General features: G+C 41.5%; 1 protein-coding gene across 2 annotated transcripts in view; it reads right to left on the bottom strand.

Moving 5' to 3' along the window:
- Positions 1–265: 265 nt before the first annotated feature.
- Positions 266–15,865, bottom strand: part of Bcar3 (BCAR3, NSP family adaptor protein) — a 121,032-nt gene continuing 105,432 nt past the window's right edge. The window contains exons 8-12 of one of the 2 annotated variants that reach the window (XM_004635715.2): positions 13,234–13,349; positions 9,719–9,890; positions 4,722–4,833; positions 4,245–4,457; positions 266–884 (exon numbers count right to left, since the gene is read on the bottom strand). In XM_004635715.2, coding sequence (XP_004635772.1) covers positions 706–884; positions 4,245–4,457; positions 4,722–4,833; positions 9,719–9,890; positions 13,234–13,349 — 792 coding nt within the window. In that variant the 3' untranslated portion in view covers positions 266–705. The remainder of the gene's footprint in view (positions 885–4,244; positions 4,458–4,721; positions 4,834–9,718; positions 9,891–13,233; positions 13,350–15,865) is intronic. The other variant, XM_004635716.2, reaches the window with a different exon arrangement.

Raw genomic sequence — 15,865 nt, 5'->3', positions numbered from 1 at the left:
TTGGAAGCACAAGGTCCTGAGTTTGATCCCTGGTACCGCATACTGTGCCAGTCCTGAAACCGAGTGTAGTGGCACAAACCTGTAATCGCAGTGCTGGGGAGGCTGAGATAGGAGGATCACTATGAGTCTGAACTGTGTAGCGAGACCCTGCATCAATTAAAAAAAAAAAAAAAAAGATCATAGTGGCTATGGAAGGAAGTGCTTTCAAAGGCTGGGAGGTAAAATTATATCAGGTGGGTTATTTAATATCAATGAGACAATAGAAAATTGTTTCACAAAAGATATATTTTCATTCATGGCTATTTACATTTTCATATTTATTTAAAGTATCATACAACTTACACCTTCTGAAATGTTTCATGCTTTTAAACTATTTACAGTTGTCTGACAGGAAGTTAAAACTAAAGTGGTCAAATACCATGATAATGGAAAATGACCAGCCAGTCACTTGCGACTTCTCTTAAATTTGCCAGTCAACATTCACAATAGTTACCTTAATAATAAATTATCATTCATGTAAAAATCAGTAGTAATTTTAAGTAATTCATAAATAAGTGTGCTCTGTGCAATTTACACATTTAATATCCCGTGGATATTAAAAGCTTGTTTATCATCACATTTCCATATTGCATTGTCAAATGAAAAGCTTTCCTAAAGAAGAAACTGAAGAAGCTTGAAATAATACCAGAAGTCTTTTCTATAATTTCAAAGCTCTGCTTGCTTTACAGGAGGAGGTTCCAGTTTACGTGAAAGGGCAGTTAAAATCTGGTTGAATTTCTCGTATCTTTCTGTCTGATTGACTTTTGCACCTTTACTGCCCCATAGTAATCGCACTTGAAATTCCGTCTTAAAGATTTCATTCATTTCTTCATCTGGTTGGAAGCCTAATCAAAATAAAAGAAACAAATTAATTTCATTATTGCCTAAAACATAATGTTAAAAATGACTGAACACTTGCTTTAAAAAAATATTTATTGATACAGGGTCTCACTATAGCTCAAACTCATAGTGATCCTGTTTCAGCCTCCCCAGCACTGGAGTTACAGGTGTGTGCCACTGCACCTGGTTTCAGGGCTGGCACAGTACGTCCAGGGTTCTGGGGCTGGCAAGGCATGTAGTATCAGAGGTTGAACTCGGTTCTTGTGCTTGCCAGGCAGGCGCTTAGACCACTGCACTATCTCCCTAGCCCTACCCTGTGTATGTTATCTGTGCATTTTATGATGATAAGTTTGTGTTGTTGATTAATGATAGTAAATATATAATTTTAAAATACATCTTCTAGTTTCTTCACCAAGCACCAGCCAGCCAGCTAGCCAACATCTACTTTCTGTTGCTACGGTTTTGCCTTCTCTAGAAAGTTGATATAAATGGAATTATACAATATAAACTTTTCTGCCAAGCTTCTTTCACTTACCAGGATATTTCTGAAATTATTCTCTTATTAATAATTCATTTCTCTTAGTAGTACTAGTTGCCATTTATATGAATACACCAGACTTTGTATACCCTTTCACTAACTGATGGACATCTGGATTATTTCCAGTTTCTGGCTGCTGTGAATAATTTCAACATTTGTGTAACAGTCTATGGACATGTGTTTTCATTTCTGTAGGAACAGAATTGCTGGGTCTTACAGGAAGTCCATGCTTTTAAAGAAACTGTCATAACATGGCATGGGTGTGCATGCACACTTGTAATCCCAGCATTCTAGATGGCAAAAATAAAGGAGGAGGACCAAAAGCTTGAGCCTGGGCAACTTAGAAGGATCCTGTCTCAAAATGTGAAAAGGCTAGGGGTATAATGCAGTGTGAAGGCCTTGGGTTCAGTTCCTCATATGGGTGTATGTATCAGGAGGGCTGTCATAAGTTCTTTTTTTTGTTTGGCAGAACCGGGGATTGAATTCAGGTCCTTGCACTTGCCAGGGAAGTGCTTATTCCACTGAGCCATCTCCCCGGCTCCTGTCATAAGCTCTTATTATAAAATAGTTTTACCATTTTATATTTGCACCTACAACACATGAAGATTCCAATTTCTTTATGTGCTGCCAACTTAGTCTTAACCATTCTTTTAATTGTAGGCTTTCTATATTGTAGTAAAATTGACAGTTCCCTAATGATTTATAATATTGAACATCTTTTCATGTTGTTGGCTATTAACTCTTGTTTTGATTTTTTTTGTCACTGTTATGTACTCTATGTGCAAGTCTTTTGTCTACTTAAATTGTCTTTTCATTGAGTTGTAAGTCATCTTTATGTAATCTAGCTGTATCCTTTATCAGACACACATTTAGCAAATATTTTTTTCCTATTCTGTATCTTACCTTTTTACTTTCTTACTGGTGTGATTTTAAGAGCAAAAATTTAAGTTCTTATTTATCAGTGTTTTCTGTTGTGGTTTATACTTTTGTGTCCTGAGAATCCTTTGCTTACCTCAAGGGCACAATGAATTTCTTCTATGTTTTCATATCAAAACTTTATGCTGTACTTTAGTCCTTACATTTTGCATCTGCGATCTATTTTGGATTAATTATTGTATGGTACAAGTTAAAGGTTGAGGTTCATTTGTTGAAAGATTATACTATATTTAGTGAATTATCCTGGTACATTTGTCAAGTTTGGAAGTGTGAAAGATTTCTCATTTCCTAACTCTGTTCTAGCCTGCTCAAGGCCAAAGATGGTCAGGTGGCTCTATAAGAAGAGAGGGTGAGTTATCTAACTAGAGCTGTGTCATTCTCATCCTTTATTTTCGCTGAACAAATTTGTCATTAAAGGTACTTATACTATCTATATCACAGGGTCTTGGTGGTGGAAAGAACATGTCTTTTCAAGAGGAGAGCAGAATGCCATTCATAAATAACAAATCAGATGCAAGTAGTTTCTGTTTATTCAGTTAAAGTGTTTTGAACCCTTTACCTTTCACTTGATGCTGATGAACAAATCTAATCACTTTCAGCACTGGGAATTATATAAATTTGTGACAGGATCAAATGAAAAGTTCTGTCAGCAATCTTTAAAGTGATTCGTATAGCAGCTTTAAATGCATTTTTCTCAAGTCTACCCAAATACAGTATTAGCTTGTGCAACTTCCAAGGGGGGTGTACTTCCAAGGGGGGCTTAATATAAGGAGGCATTCTAGTATCTGTTGACTTGTGTGCTTTTGTTGTTTGAATTTCACACTGCCAAACCTGAGGACTTTTGAGGATAAGTAACAACAGGTATTTGGTACTTAAACCTGCAACTGACACAGTGCAAACTGCTCAGTCCTAAATTGTGGTTCTGAGGCAACAACTTTCTTTTAGGAGGGAATGGATGGTCTGTCTTGTACAATGTAGCTCCTAACCTTATGGATCAAAGTGTAGGCCCTTGAAGACATGATTTAAAAATTATATAGAAAGAACACAACATGGTCATCTCTGATCATTGCCTTGGAAAAGCCCTTGTTTTGGCATTTGCTTCCTAAGCCCTCACCCCCTGCCCAGAACTCACTTTAAAACATAAATCTGACTAGGTGGCATTCTCTTGTTTAAATCTTCCCTGTGCCACACTCCTACAGGGAAAGCTGTACCCCCTCCTTCTCTCTATATCTCCGATTGAAATTCCCATCCCTTCACATTTGTCTTCTGGTGAATTGCTTCTGTACTTCAACAACCAAGGTGGAGGTGATTTTCTGCTGGAAGTTATCCCCACATGTTAACTCTCTGCCTGCATCTCTGACCAAATCAGTTACTCTTCCTAAGTTTTAATGGTATACTCTTACCGCTGGTTGCTGAAATGCCTACGTAAGAGCCTCTCTGCACCTACCATGTCTGTGATAAATGTTTACCAAAACAACTGAGGAAGCTGTGTTCTGTTACTACGGCACTTATGGGAAAGTTCCAGGGTGTGTCAGATGCTGGGAGCAGGGGAACCCACTTGCCAGTGTGGCTGGGAGAAGAGGAATGCAGGTAAAAGCCGTCTAGATAAAACACCTCATGGTCACTTGCAACCTTTTCCAGTCTCACTTCTTAGATGTACTAATAAATACTTTCTTGACCCTGTGTTGCTGTTTATTCACTGACATAACAGAACATAAGAAAGAAGAAAGATATTTGAGTCATTTGGAACTGACTCCATGATCCAGCTGTGTGCAAAATGTAATTCCAATGTCTTAATCTTTCCCCCTGGTCTTACTAATTGAGGGCATCTGTGCTCTGTCACTCTTCCATTCCACAGAGCAGAAAGAAGCTCACAAAAAACAACTCCTACCTGCCAGGACCCTCTCGGCATTTATCCTGTAGCTGTCTGCAGCCTCTGCCATGCATCGGGCTTTTGTCAAGTGGTTCAGCATAATCTCACAGCTTTGGTCATTTTTTTCCCACATGTCAATTCCTTCAAAAGTAACAGTCTGACGCTCCATTAAGGTCACAAGTGGCATCAGCAGTGGGACAGATATATTACTTGGGAGATTACACGTGGACTCTGAAAAATAAGGAATAAAGTTTTCCATGTCATATTTTGTTGAAAGCTAATCATAGAAAGAGGTGAGTGGTGCTGTCTTATAGCAACTGCAAACCTACAAATGATGCTTTCCCCCAATAAAATCCTTGATGAACCAACAGCAGTGCTGCAGACAACACAGGGTCTCCTGACAGGTCCTTTTAGATGCTTTGAACAAGTATGACTTGCTGGGCTTTGACACTACTGGGCGGCCAGTGGGCTCTCACCTTGCCCTCTTGTGCTCACCTCTGCCTTCATGCAGCATTTTGCTGAAAGGTTTCAACTGTTTCTCATAGAGGATGGCAGTTTGGGTGTAGTGGTGCCGCAGGGCAGTCCACGTCTTTTCTAATCTTACAATCTGAAAGAAAGGTGGTGTTATTTCAGAAAAGGCTATTTTTAAAAAAGCAGCTTTCTGCTTGAATTTTAAAATATGATCAGTACACATGGTAAAAATATGAAAAGCAACAGCAGAAAAAAATTGCCCTCATCCTATTCGGCATTCTTCTAATGGCCCATCCCAAAGACATCTCTACTTGTATGTGTGCCATCTGTCCACTCTTTTAAAAAGAAATCAATGCATACCATACTCCAGATACTTTTCTTGCTTAAAAATCATGTCATATAAGTACATATGGAACAGCCTTATTTTGTTAAATTCCTATATAATGTTGTATTCTAGGGATTAGCCATAGCTTAGTCTCTGTAGGTAAAGGTTTTAAACATTTTACAGTTACAAAATCACCTTGTAAATCTTTACATGAGTGAAAATATGTGAAGGAGAAGTTACCAGAAGTAGAACTTCCAGGCCAAAGAGTACATATATTTTAAATGTTGATAGATGCTACTGAGCACTCCATGTAGAGGTTATGCTAATGGGAGGTTCCAGGAATATGAGGCAAGCATTTTAATAGGGCTTGTACATAGTGTCTGAGACAGAGACACTGTCCCAACCACGTGGTGCCAAATCTAATTCCTTTTTGACTCTTTTGAACAATAGTCAACACCAGCATATGGCACTGACTCAATTGTTTTAAGATGAATGGTTCTCCCTTCACACCATAAAACCAGCAAGCCTAAGTGTCTTTTCAGTTTTCGTCATTTAAGCAGGGCGGACACTGGTATTGAAAGAATGAAAGCCAACTCTATGTAAGTTATCTGAAGAATTTCACTTATCTTCACACTGCCCCCATGAAGGTGGTATTTTGGTCTTATAGACCAAAATGCAGAAAATGACTCAAGTTTATCATTCTTTATGTCAGAACACTATTCTGTTGTGTACAAATACTACATTTTCTTTACCCATTGATTTGTTCAAGGATACGAAGACTGCTTTCAAGATTTAGCTGTTATGAATAGTGCTACTATAAACATAGTTATGCATGTGTCACTGTGATACAATGACTTTAACTCATTTGGGAAGATTCCTAAAAGAGAAATACAGTAGTTGAGTCAAATAGAACTTCTAGTTTTTAGTTTTTGGAGGTAACTCTATACTGATTTCTATACTGGTTGTATTCATTTACAATCCTACCAACAATGTAGGAGGGCTTCTTTTCCCCACCATCTCATCAGCATTTGTTATTATTTGATTTCTTGATGATAGCCATTTTTCTGGAATAAGACAGAATCTCATGTTGTTTTAAATTTCATGTTTCTAGTGACCAGTGATGGTAAACATTTTTTCATGTACTTATTGGCTATTTGTGTGTCTTCGTCTGAGAAATCTCTATACATTTGTCACCCACTTTTTGATTGACTTATTTTTTAGTGGGGGCAGTCTTTTTTTTTTTTTTTTTTGAGTTCTTTGTGTATTTTAGATGTTACTCCTCTGAGATATACCTGATAAATTTTTTTTTCCATTCTGTTGAATGAAAGAAATCAGACATACAATCTTAAAAATCATATGATAAATTGAAGAACAAAATAAAAGACAGACAGAGGCCTGGGGAGATAGCTCAGTAGAATAAGCGCTTGCCTGGCAAGTTCAGGGTCCTGAGTTCAATCCCTGGTACCACAAAAAAAAAAAAAAAAAAAAGACAATAGACAGTTGGGGGATGTATCATTGAAAAATGTGAAAAGGAAAGAGATATAGGGAGGAATGGAAAGGGGCACAAAAGAAAGATAGGTTGGGCTGGAGAGATAGCTCAGCAGTTGAAGCACCTGCCTGGCAAGCTCAGGGGCCTCAGTTTGATCCCTGGTACCTCATGCTGTGTCAGCCCCTGGAACCCTGGGCATACCATGCTGGCCCTGAAACTGGGTGTGGTAGTGCACACCTGTATTCTCAACACTGAGAAAGCTGAAATAGGATCACTATGAGTCTGAGCTGTGTAGTGAGACCCTGTATCAAAATAAATAAAATAAAACTATAAAAAATAAAATGTGTCATGTACATGCACAATAAATGTATTCATGATGTAATGCAAATGTGTACTTTAAAAAGCACAATAGGAAAGATTAGGTAACTTGCCCTGCTCTTAAAGTAGCAGAGCTGAAGCTCCTTTCCTTAGCCTCTGACAATCCCATGTACTCCAAGAGGAAGGTAAGAAAGAACTGCAGCAATCAGTTTATTGCTGGTCTTTATCTGGCCACTCATACTGCGACCCTCTCCTTGTAGGCCTCCTCTTGTCCTCCCCGCTGTGGAAGTGGTGCCTTTTGAAGGACCCCTAAGTCTGGGGGAAGCTACTGTCTTAGCTTGTGGCAAAACAGTGGGTTTGGATGATGATGTGAGGTTGAAGTGAAGCTCCTGTTCAGTCTTCCCTGATGTGCCACTTCCATCCTAGCAGTGCCCTGAACTCCCTGGAAGACTGTGTCCCCTCACTACTGGGGGGCTTTGAGAAAACGATCTGACACTGCTAGAGGGGAATGAACATCACTAAAGTTGGGGTGGTTGGGGATAAGTCCCTAAATGTTGAATTTGATATCATGTACAGCAACCATGTTGAATCCATAAAACAACCCCTTTATCATGCTCAGGGAAGCTCTCACTGGACAGATTTACCATCAGAATTATAGGCAATTTTGGATAAGGAAAAATGAACATGAAGCAAATTAAGAACTGAATGAAAAATTATACCAAAGTTTTTATATTAGAAATCAGTATATCATGGAAATATGTAAATGTATGGATTGCTTATTTCAAGTATTTATAAAATTTCAGGGCATCAGAAGAATTTCCTTTTTCACCATTCAAGATTTATTGTCCTCTTCATAACACCTTTGTGATTCTCCTTATAAAAACAGGGTCAAACAAAAAAGAACAAAAATAGCATAATTGGAACAAAATCTCTCTCATCATTATTTTAAGCAAGAATTTCATTTCCTGTTTCATAGACTGCTCTGTCACTCTAGTTATCATCTGATGAAAACCAGTTTGACATGTTGCCCACAAATGGTATGAACTGTAGAGGCTCTTGAGCTATCCGTTTCTAATTTTCTCTAATTCAGCATCCCCCAAAAGTGCTGGGCATCAGAAGAATTTGAAAGCTAATGAAATACTGTAATTGGAAATGACCTTCCCCTCCCACCCAACCCCCCAAACTTCTACTGATATTGTTCAGCTTCTTCTTTTTTTTTTTTTTTGTGCAGGATCTCACTATGCAGCTCAGACTTGTGATCCTCCTGTCTTCAGCCTCCCCAGCGGGGGGATTACAGGCATGTGCCATCACTCCCAGTCTCAGTGTCAGGTTCAGTGTGCCCAGGGGTGGGGCTAGGGATTGAGTTAAAAAGCAAGGTGTAGTGGCACATGCCTATAATCCAGCATTTAAGGCTGAGGCAGGGGGGCAAGCAAGATGCCCAGCACTTTTTGGGGATGCTGAATTAGAGAAAATTGGAAACGGATAGCTCAAGAGCCTCTACAGTTCATACCATTTGTGGGCAACATGTCAAACTGGTTTTCATCTTGAACTTTCAGATGATACCTAGAGTGACAGAGCAGCCTATGAAACAGGAAATGAAATTCTTGCTTAAAATAATGATGAGAGAGATTTTGTTCCAATTATGCTATTTTTGTTCAACATGTGGTGCTGGGGATTGAAACCTGGTCCCTGCACTTGCCTAGGTAGGCACTTAGTCCGCTGAGCTAACTCGCTGGCCCACAGCTTCTTATTTTTAAGAGGATTTTTGCTTTTTTATTTGCCTATCTGTTTTCTGAGACAAGGTCTTGCTGTGTAATACAGGCTAGCCTTAAACTCATGGCAATCCCCCTGCCTCAGCCTTAAATGCTGGATTATAGGCATGTGCCACTACACCTTGCTTTTTAATTAAAGAAATTACATTCCTACCATGCTCTGACTTGCAGGAATTTGATTGTAGCTATCTCCCTCAGTTGCAACAAAGAATTTTCAGTAAGTACCTGGCATGATTTCAGAGACAATCTGTGGTTATGAAACAGCCAAGCTAAATGACCAGCAGTTTTGTATTACTACTTGGAGGTTAGGTTTGTGAGTCTGTAATCTCATACTTGAGGTCCTCTAAGCACCTAGGGCTTGGAAGAATAGAAACAGAAAAGGCAATTCTGAGCCATAAAGATAACACATGACTTTCCTCTAAAAGGCCTATTGATTTCAAATACAGGTTTTCATGTTTGACACTCATCTGAAAAAATCCTGCTAGTGTGGATGAATTCAAATGCCTGATTTTAGAAATTCTAATTAGGGAGTTATAATGGTAGGTGAGCCAAGAATTTCAGTTTTTAACAGAAGAGTTTGTTTCAGGTGACTGGCTGACGGTACTGTGAGACGCAGCACTTTTGGGATTCTCTGATAGGAGCTCCCCCAATGGCTTGATTGCCATCATTGCCAGAAACAGGCCACCCTGGTGACCCACACGGAAGCAGTTATTATTACACAACATATGTGAGCCTAATGGCTTGTCCTGGCTCGTTCTCCAGGAACAGAGACTGTTTTGACATATATTAATGGGCACAATCCTTCCAAAATGTGGACTATTAGCAATTATCCAGTTCTTACAAAAGAGCTGTAGCACTCTGAACACTGCTCTTGGTTGTTCCTTTATCAAGGTAGAGTTCTCTAATATTCGATTCATCTTTATTTATTATTTATTTATTTTTTGGCAGAACCAGGGATTGAACTCGGGCCCTTGCACTTGCCAGGAAAGCGCTTATTCTACTAAGCCATCTTCCCAGCCCCCAATTCAACTTTAGATTTTGGCTAAAATGGTCTGAGTCGCCAAGCATGGCTGTGCAGACTTCTTCAAGGGGCCTCACAAAGCAAATGAAAATTTACCTGTGGCATTTGCAGGCCTTTCATGATGGCTGAGAAAGAATAGAGGTCCCCCATGGAATCTTTCAGTTCCACTGCCACCTGTATAATCCTATTGAGGGTGGCGGCTCGGTCCTCCAAAGTGCCTGTGCAGCCCAGAATGTCCACTGCAGTACCAATGGCCATTGTGTGGTGTCTGAAAGGAAGGTGATCAGTGGTCAGGCTCAGTTTAATGGGACTGAAAGACTACACCACATTAGCCAGAAATAGAACTGTCTTTGCACATTTGCTTCTATTGCTGTGAAGGGTGCTAGAAGGCCAGACATTTTGGAGAGCCAATCTCAACAGAGACCATTCCCATGCAGGCAGACTGTGCCAGGACACAGAAGGTGCACTGCAGTCTAAAAGCAAGATGACCTGGACAAGGCCAGGTTCAACTCTGGCTTGGGAGCATGAAGATTTCCTGGGGCAGAGCTGCTCAGGAGTATGAGGCTCCTTGTACCCTGCACCATGAGAGCTCCAAGGAGACACCAACCCCCCCCCCATGACCACCAAAACACACACACACACACACACACACACACACACACACACTACCATCCTTTGCAAAGTCTGGGGCCACCTTCACTGAGCCCCCTGAGTGGGACACAGAAGGGACAAAAAGTGAAAGGGTATATATGCTACTTAATCCTAGGAGATGACACAGGTCCCCATCAGGAAAAGGGAAGAGACAGAGCTAAGAACATATTCTGAAATCCCGGTCAACAGGCCACAAGGTTAATGGATATGGGGACAAAGTCTGAAGAACTTCTATGAAGGAATTTATTTGCCTATGAGGTCAGAACCTAATAAACTCACACTTCCCTTAGCAGTCCTCCCTTTTCTCATCCTGAACCTTGGGTCAAACTCAGAGACTCATGGCAGGAAGCAGGGTGACCTCTTCTGTACGTAACAATAGGACCAATATGAACAGGGGCAATTGGTGGCAGGAAACAGATGGACCCTTTTCTTCCCTCTGTAAATCTGGACCAGGAGTTTATTATATTTGGTCTGAATTGTCTTGGTTCAGTTTTTTTTTTTTTTTTTTTTTTCCAGGCTGTACTATAAGTGCTGGAAGGCAAATCCTCAACCATGGTTGCTAAAATAAAAGGTGCCTTTGAAACTCTGGTACCACACTGTCTGCAAGTTTACAGCCTGTGATGTCTACACCCTGCTTTGTGCCCAGGTGTGTGGGTCTACCTCTCACCCTCCTTGAATAACATGTAGTAAGCAATGATTTAGCTAAACATAGAATTGCTAATTTCTCCAGTGATTTTCAAATGAGTAATGAGTTCCAACATCACTGAGTGTTTACATGTAAATGTGCATGATGTCTGCTTGTGGTGTGATCCGAAGCTGGTATCTAACTACTTGTCTCAGTTTTTTCATCTACAAAATGGGAACGAGGGTAAGAAAAGATTGTGTGAAGTTATAATAATAACAGACGCCTAATAAAGTTTTTCTTACCACAATTATCTCTATTTGTATATCCTTCTGTATCTTGGCTCAATTTGTCTCATTCCCTTTTCTCAATGTATCTTATTTTTTCTGATTTCTTGTCTTTCTCAATTAATGAATCCATATATAGCTCTATTGAAGAGCTTTGCACAGAGTATTAACACTGAGACATTTTCGATATGTCTTTAATAACAGCAAATGAATGTCCCATGTCAATTATTCTTTTATCAGTGGTTTTTTTTTTTTTAAATCCACTTGTTTTAATGGTTTCCTTGATAAAAGACAGGCTTTCTCCTTCTGTAAGACCTAATGTATCAGTGGTTAGCCAGGTAATTATATCCATTAATACAGCCACTTGTCAGGACCTCTTGGGTCTACCCCTGGAGTGAATAGTATTCATACCAACAGGTCAGCAGCAGGAGGCATTCAAATGTTCTTTTCCAGCTCAGTGTGCCCACAATAAGTGAGGTGGTAAATGAGAAATCATCGGTAGTTAGATCTGATCCTCAAGGGCAAGAAAGTGATGTCACTGAGCTGCTCAGGACCTGTATGACCTTAGCCTTTACTTAACCAAAACACTAATTACACCACTTCTTGGCTCCAGAACAAGTCAGCCAAAATCTAGAGAAAAAAAAAAATGGATGCTAACAAAAGTGAAAGAACAGCCAAGAGAGCCAAGTCCTAAATCCGTTGGCTATCACCTGGGCCTAGAGCCCATACCCCAGCACTGGAAAAATAAGGCTCAGATTCACGAGGCCTGGCATCTGGGGAGCTTTCAGGCTGGAAAGTACCACAGGAGAATGTGGAAGTGAAACGGTGACCACTGGCCCTGACAGCAGCAGTGAGGAAGTCAGTGGAACTGGAAAGCCAAGCCCCCGGCATGAGGAGAGAGGTGGCTAGAGTCAGGAAAGCAGAGCAGTTCAGTTGTAGGATCTGTACTTTCTTAAATCCTTAAGACAGGAATTGCCTTGAAGTCTGCATGGGCCTCTTCTTAATCTCCTTCCTCTGTATGTCTTCAACATCCTGGCTGTTTTCTATGGGATGCATTTGGGGTTGCGAGGCCAGCACCACAGAGACACTGGAGTTGTCTTATCAGATTTAAAGCCACAGAACCTTGAAAGCTGCTGTATCAATCCCCAGAAGGTTGTCTAAAATGGAGAGTTCCTAAGAGGCTGACATCTGCTAGCCACACGTGGCTGTTTACACATAAAACAGTAATAAACATTTTCATTCCTTAGACTCAGCAGCCATGTTTCAGGTGCCCAGTAGCCACAGGTCATAGTGGCTAACACAGTGGCCAGTGCAGATATTTGAACTGGACAGGGCTGTGACCAAAGATATCATGGGAAGCTGTGGAGTCAGTCATGGCCACGATGGTATTTACTGTATATACACAAAATTTAAGATAAGACAGTCTTATCCAAATCAAGTTTTTTAATGTTAGAAAGTTTGACTTTTGAAGTAAATAGGGAAATTTAGCCATACTTTGTTTTCTAAAAACATGCCTCACTGTGTGTGTCTAATTTCTAAAGGTCCATATTCATGTCTGTTCATTTTTGAGAGAGGATAGCAGAGATTCTTTGTAGCAGACATATTTTGGAGGTCCGGGGGCTGTTTTGTTCATCTTTCAAAGGAAATGTTCCGAACCTGCTCCATACCTACCCACCCCCAACTTCCACAGCTCTTCAGGTGGGGCTGCAGCACACGGGGAGCAGGAAGGTGCCTCTGCAGCGCAGTGGGCCTGGGGCCCCAGGCTGGTGGGATGCATGGCACCTATGAGCCGAGCCCAGGGCTCTTCTCTCCACTGCCCACTCTGGGAACAGAGCCAGGAAGGTGTTCTTTGTCCCTGGTTTGTGCTGTGCCCTCCCTTTGTGCATCTCCAGGAATTCTCAGCTCTGCCTTCTGAGAAGAGTCACTTGGCAGCCACAAGCTGGAGTGACATGACTCTGAGGTAGGCAGGGCTAGTGCTGTTTTTTCTTTTGCCCTCTGGACCCTGCAAGGTGTTAACAAGGGTGGGAAGTGCAGAGGACAGCATTGCTCACCTTTCGATTATGTCCAGGCGCAGCTGGTGTCCGTGAGGCAAGGTAATGAGCTCCAGCCCTGAGCTCACGCCCATGTTCCTCTTCATCTCTTCGGAGACCTCAAGTATCCTAGCAACCTGCCAGGAGTGAAGTTCAAATTCAACTAGATCAGCAAGTGGGCTGACCATAGCACAGATTCAGCACGTGAAAAGCAGCACACTAAACTGGGCAGCTGGGGATGCCCTTTACTTGTATCTTTATGAGCTGCAGCACCCCAAAAGTATGGTTCTTATAGGATATTTGTGACATTTTATTTATTTATTTATTTATTTATTTATTTATTTATTTATTTATTGTGGTACTGGGGATTGAACTCAGGACCTTGCACTTACCAGGCAAGTGCTTATTCTAGTGAACTATCTCCCCAGCCTGGTATTTGTGACATTGTAATACACATACTAGAATATCAACTTCAGGGAGGAAGGAGAGGTTGAGGGAACACGTAAACTGTTTTGCAGCATCTGCAGACCTGGTACATGTTCCTGCCCAGCCGGAGAATACTTTAGTTCATTGAGCTTTTGTCTGACATAGGCTGAAATCTGCTGTGATGTTTTGCTGCCAACATCAGGATTGTGTGTGCGCATGTGCAGAGCCACTATCCCCTCATGGAAAAGCAGAGTCCCATCCAAGCTCCTGTCTGCTGTGGGCTTTGCCGTTCATGTTCTCACTTAACAACCATGGCTGGCTGGTATTACCTCAATTTTGCCTCTCTAGGGCTCGGTAAGTGCACTGCACATCTGAAAACTATTAAAAACATGTATAGTGATTTGAAACTGAATGTCTCAAACATACCCTGCCTCTTCCTAAAGGATTTTCCTTAAAGGAAATCTCTGTCCAAGCTAGCTTCCACCCCATCTCAATTCTAGTATGTAATCACAGTTTATTGAACTCAGGCATTAGTTGACTTTTTCTTTTTGTATTTTAGTACAGGGTCTACAGGGTCTCACTATATAGATCAGACTTGTAGTGATTTGCCTGTGTTCATCCTCCCAAGAGCTGGGATTACAGGCCATGCCCATACTCAATTGCTATCTCAATGTGCCCTGGGGGTGAGGTCGGCATGGCATGCCAGGGATCGAACCCCAGCCACTATGTCTGCTTAAGCAGGTGCTTTAATCCAGCCAAATAGGTGAGCTATTTGGCTGGCCCTATTGTTGACTATTTATAGCAATTGCATGTAATGCTGAGCCTGTGTCAGTGTGTCACTGTAACAGGGCTATGACTCTTCACTACGTGCTGATGTAATGACAATACAACTAGCAGATACAACAGGTCTACCCGAGCCTGGACACAGCAGACATGGAACACCTTTTCTCCATCTGTGGACTTGGCCTTGACCATATTATCCCAGGAATATGAACAGTGCAGATGTCTTATAGGCCACAAAACACATCTGGAAATTTGGTTGATATTATTAACCTTGAGCCTTAATTTGTGTGGTTGAATAAAGGAACCACCAATATCCCTATGTATAAGTCTGTGGAATTAGCTGCCCAGTGGTAAATCCTTGGACAGACTGCAGAATTCATAATGTGTTCTTGCTTATGTCATTGAGGCCTTAGTCTACCCTTGTTTAACACAACTGGTAAACTAGTTCACCTTTTTCAAGGATCTGGCAAATAATTCAAATGACCTCAAGGTCCCCAAAAGCTGTTTGATTATTTAAGTTGTGAATCTTTGGTCACAGGGAAATGAGAAAAATTCTGGATGGATCTCCGGAAAGAGTTCCGCCTAAACCCTGGTAAGGTAGCTTCAATACACTCCACATACTTCCTCACTTGTTGAGACAGCTGTCCTGTTAGAGGCTCCAAACCCCATGCCTCTGTGGGGTGCCCTTCAACCCACACACTCTATAATGAGACTAAAAGGCTCGCCAGTGATTCCATTTTGCTCTGGAAACACTAGCAAGCGTTCTGTGGTCCCTGCTCTGAGAGAGTCTTCAGGGTAGTCTGTCTTCAGGGTACATAGTTTCTTTCTTAAAGCCATGCCGGATTCCCCTGGCTGAGCTCCAGGACAAGAGAACCTAGAGTCCACACTATAGGGTTTAGGTTAGGTCTTGAGATGCAGAGGAGGACCCCTGTAGCACATTTACAGTGCAGAGGATCCCTTCTTGTGGGCAAGTGCTGCCCTCTGCCCTTCACAGTGCAAGCCCTACAAGTCATTTACCCTCCCTGCCATTTATCCTCACCATCAATGTAGATGATGATGGATTTGGTCAAGGTCTATGGCAAAAACAGGGGAAGCAAAACCACCTTGTCAGGTTTTGCTCACAGTTGTAGAGAGAAGCCAAGAGCTGGTATTCCCTGGTTGAGAAACAGCAGCTCTGCATGCCTCTGAGGAATCACGGGACAGGTAGAGGGCTGAGTGTGGATGTGGGCAGGTTGTCTCAGGAGTGGGGTGGCACAGGTCCCACGCTCATGCATTGGGGGACATATCCAGCAATGAGCCTCTTTCTCTGCTAGCCTATTAGTAGTCATTTGGGATCCGTCTGGGAGGATGGACTACAGGACTTGATCCCTAATCCTTACGCAGAAGGGAAAGAGTGTCCTCTGGCTGATGCTGATATACTGATGGGTCTAGCTATGTCCCAAGC

The sequence above is a fragment of the Octodon degus genome, unplaced genomic scaffold (genome assembly GCF_000260255.1).
Source record: "Octodon degus isolate 3935 unplaced genomic scaffold, OctDeg1.0 scaffold00074, whole genome shotgun sequence".
Classification (NCBI taxonomy): domain Eukaryota; kingdom Metazoa; phylum Chordata; class Mammalia; order Rodentia; family Octodontidae; genus Octodon; species Octodon degus.
The sequence above is the reverse complement of the archived record's forward strand: the minus strand, read 5'-3'. Positions and strand labels throughout refer to the sequence as shown.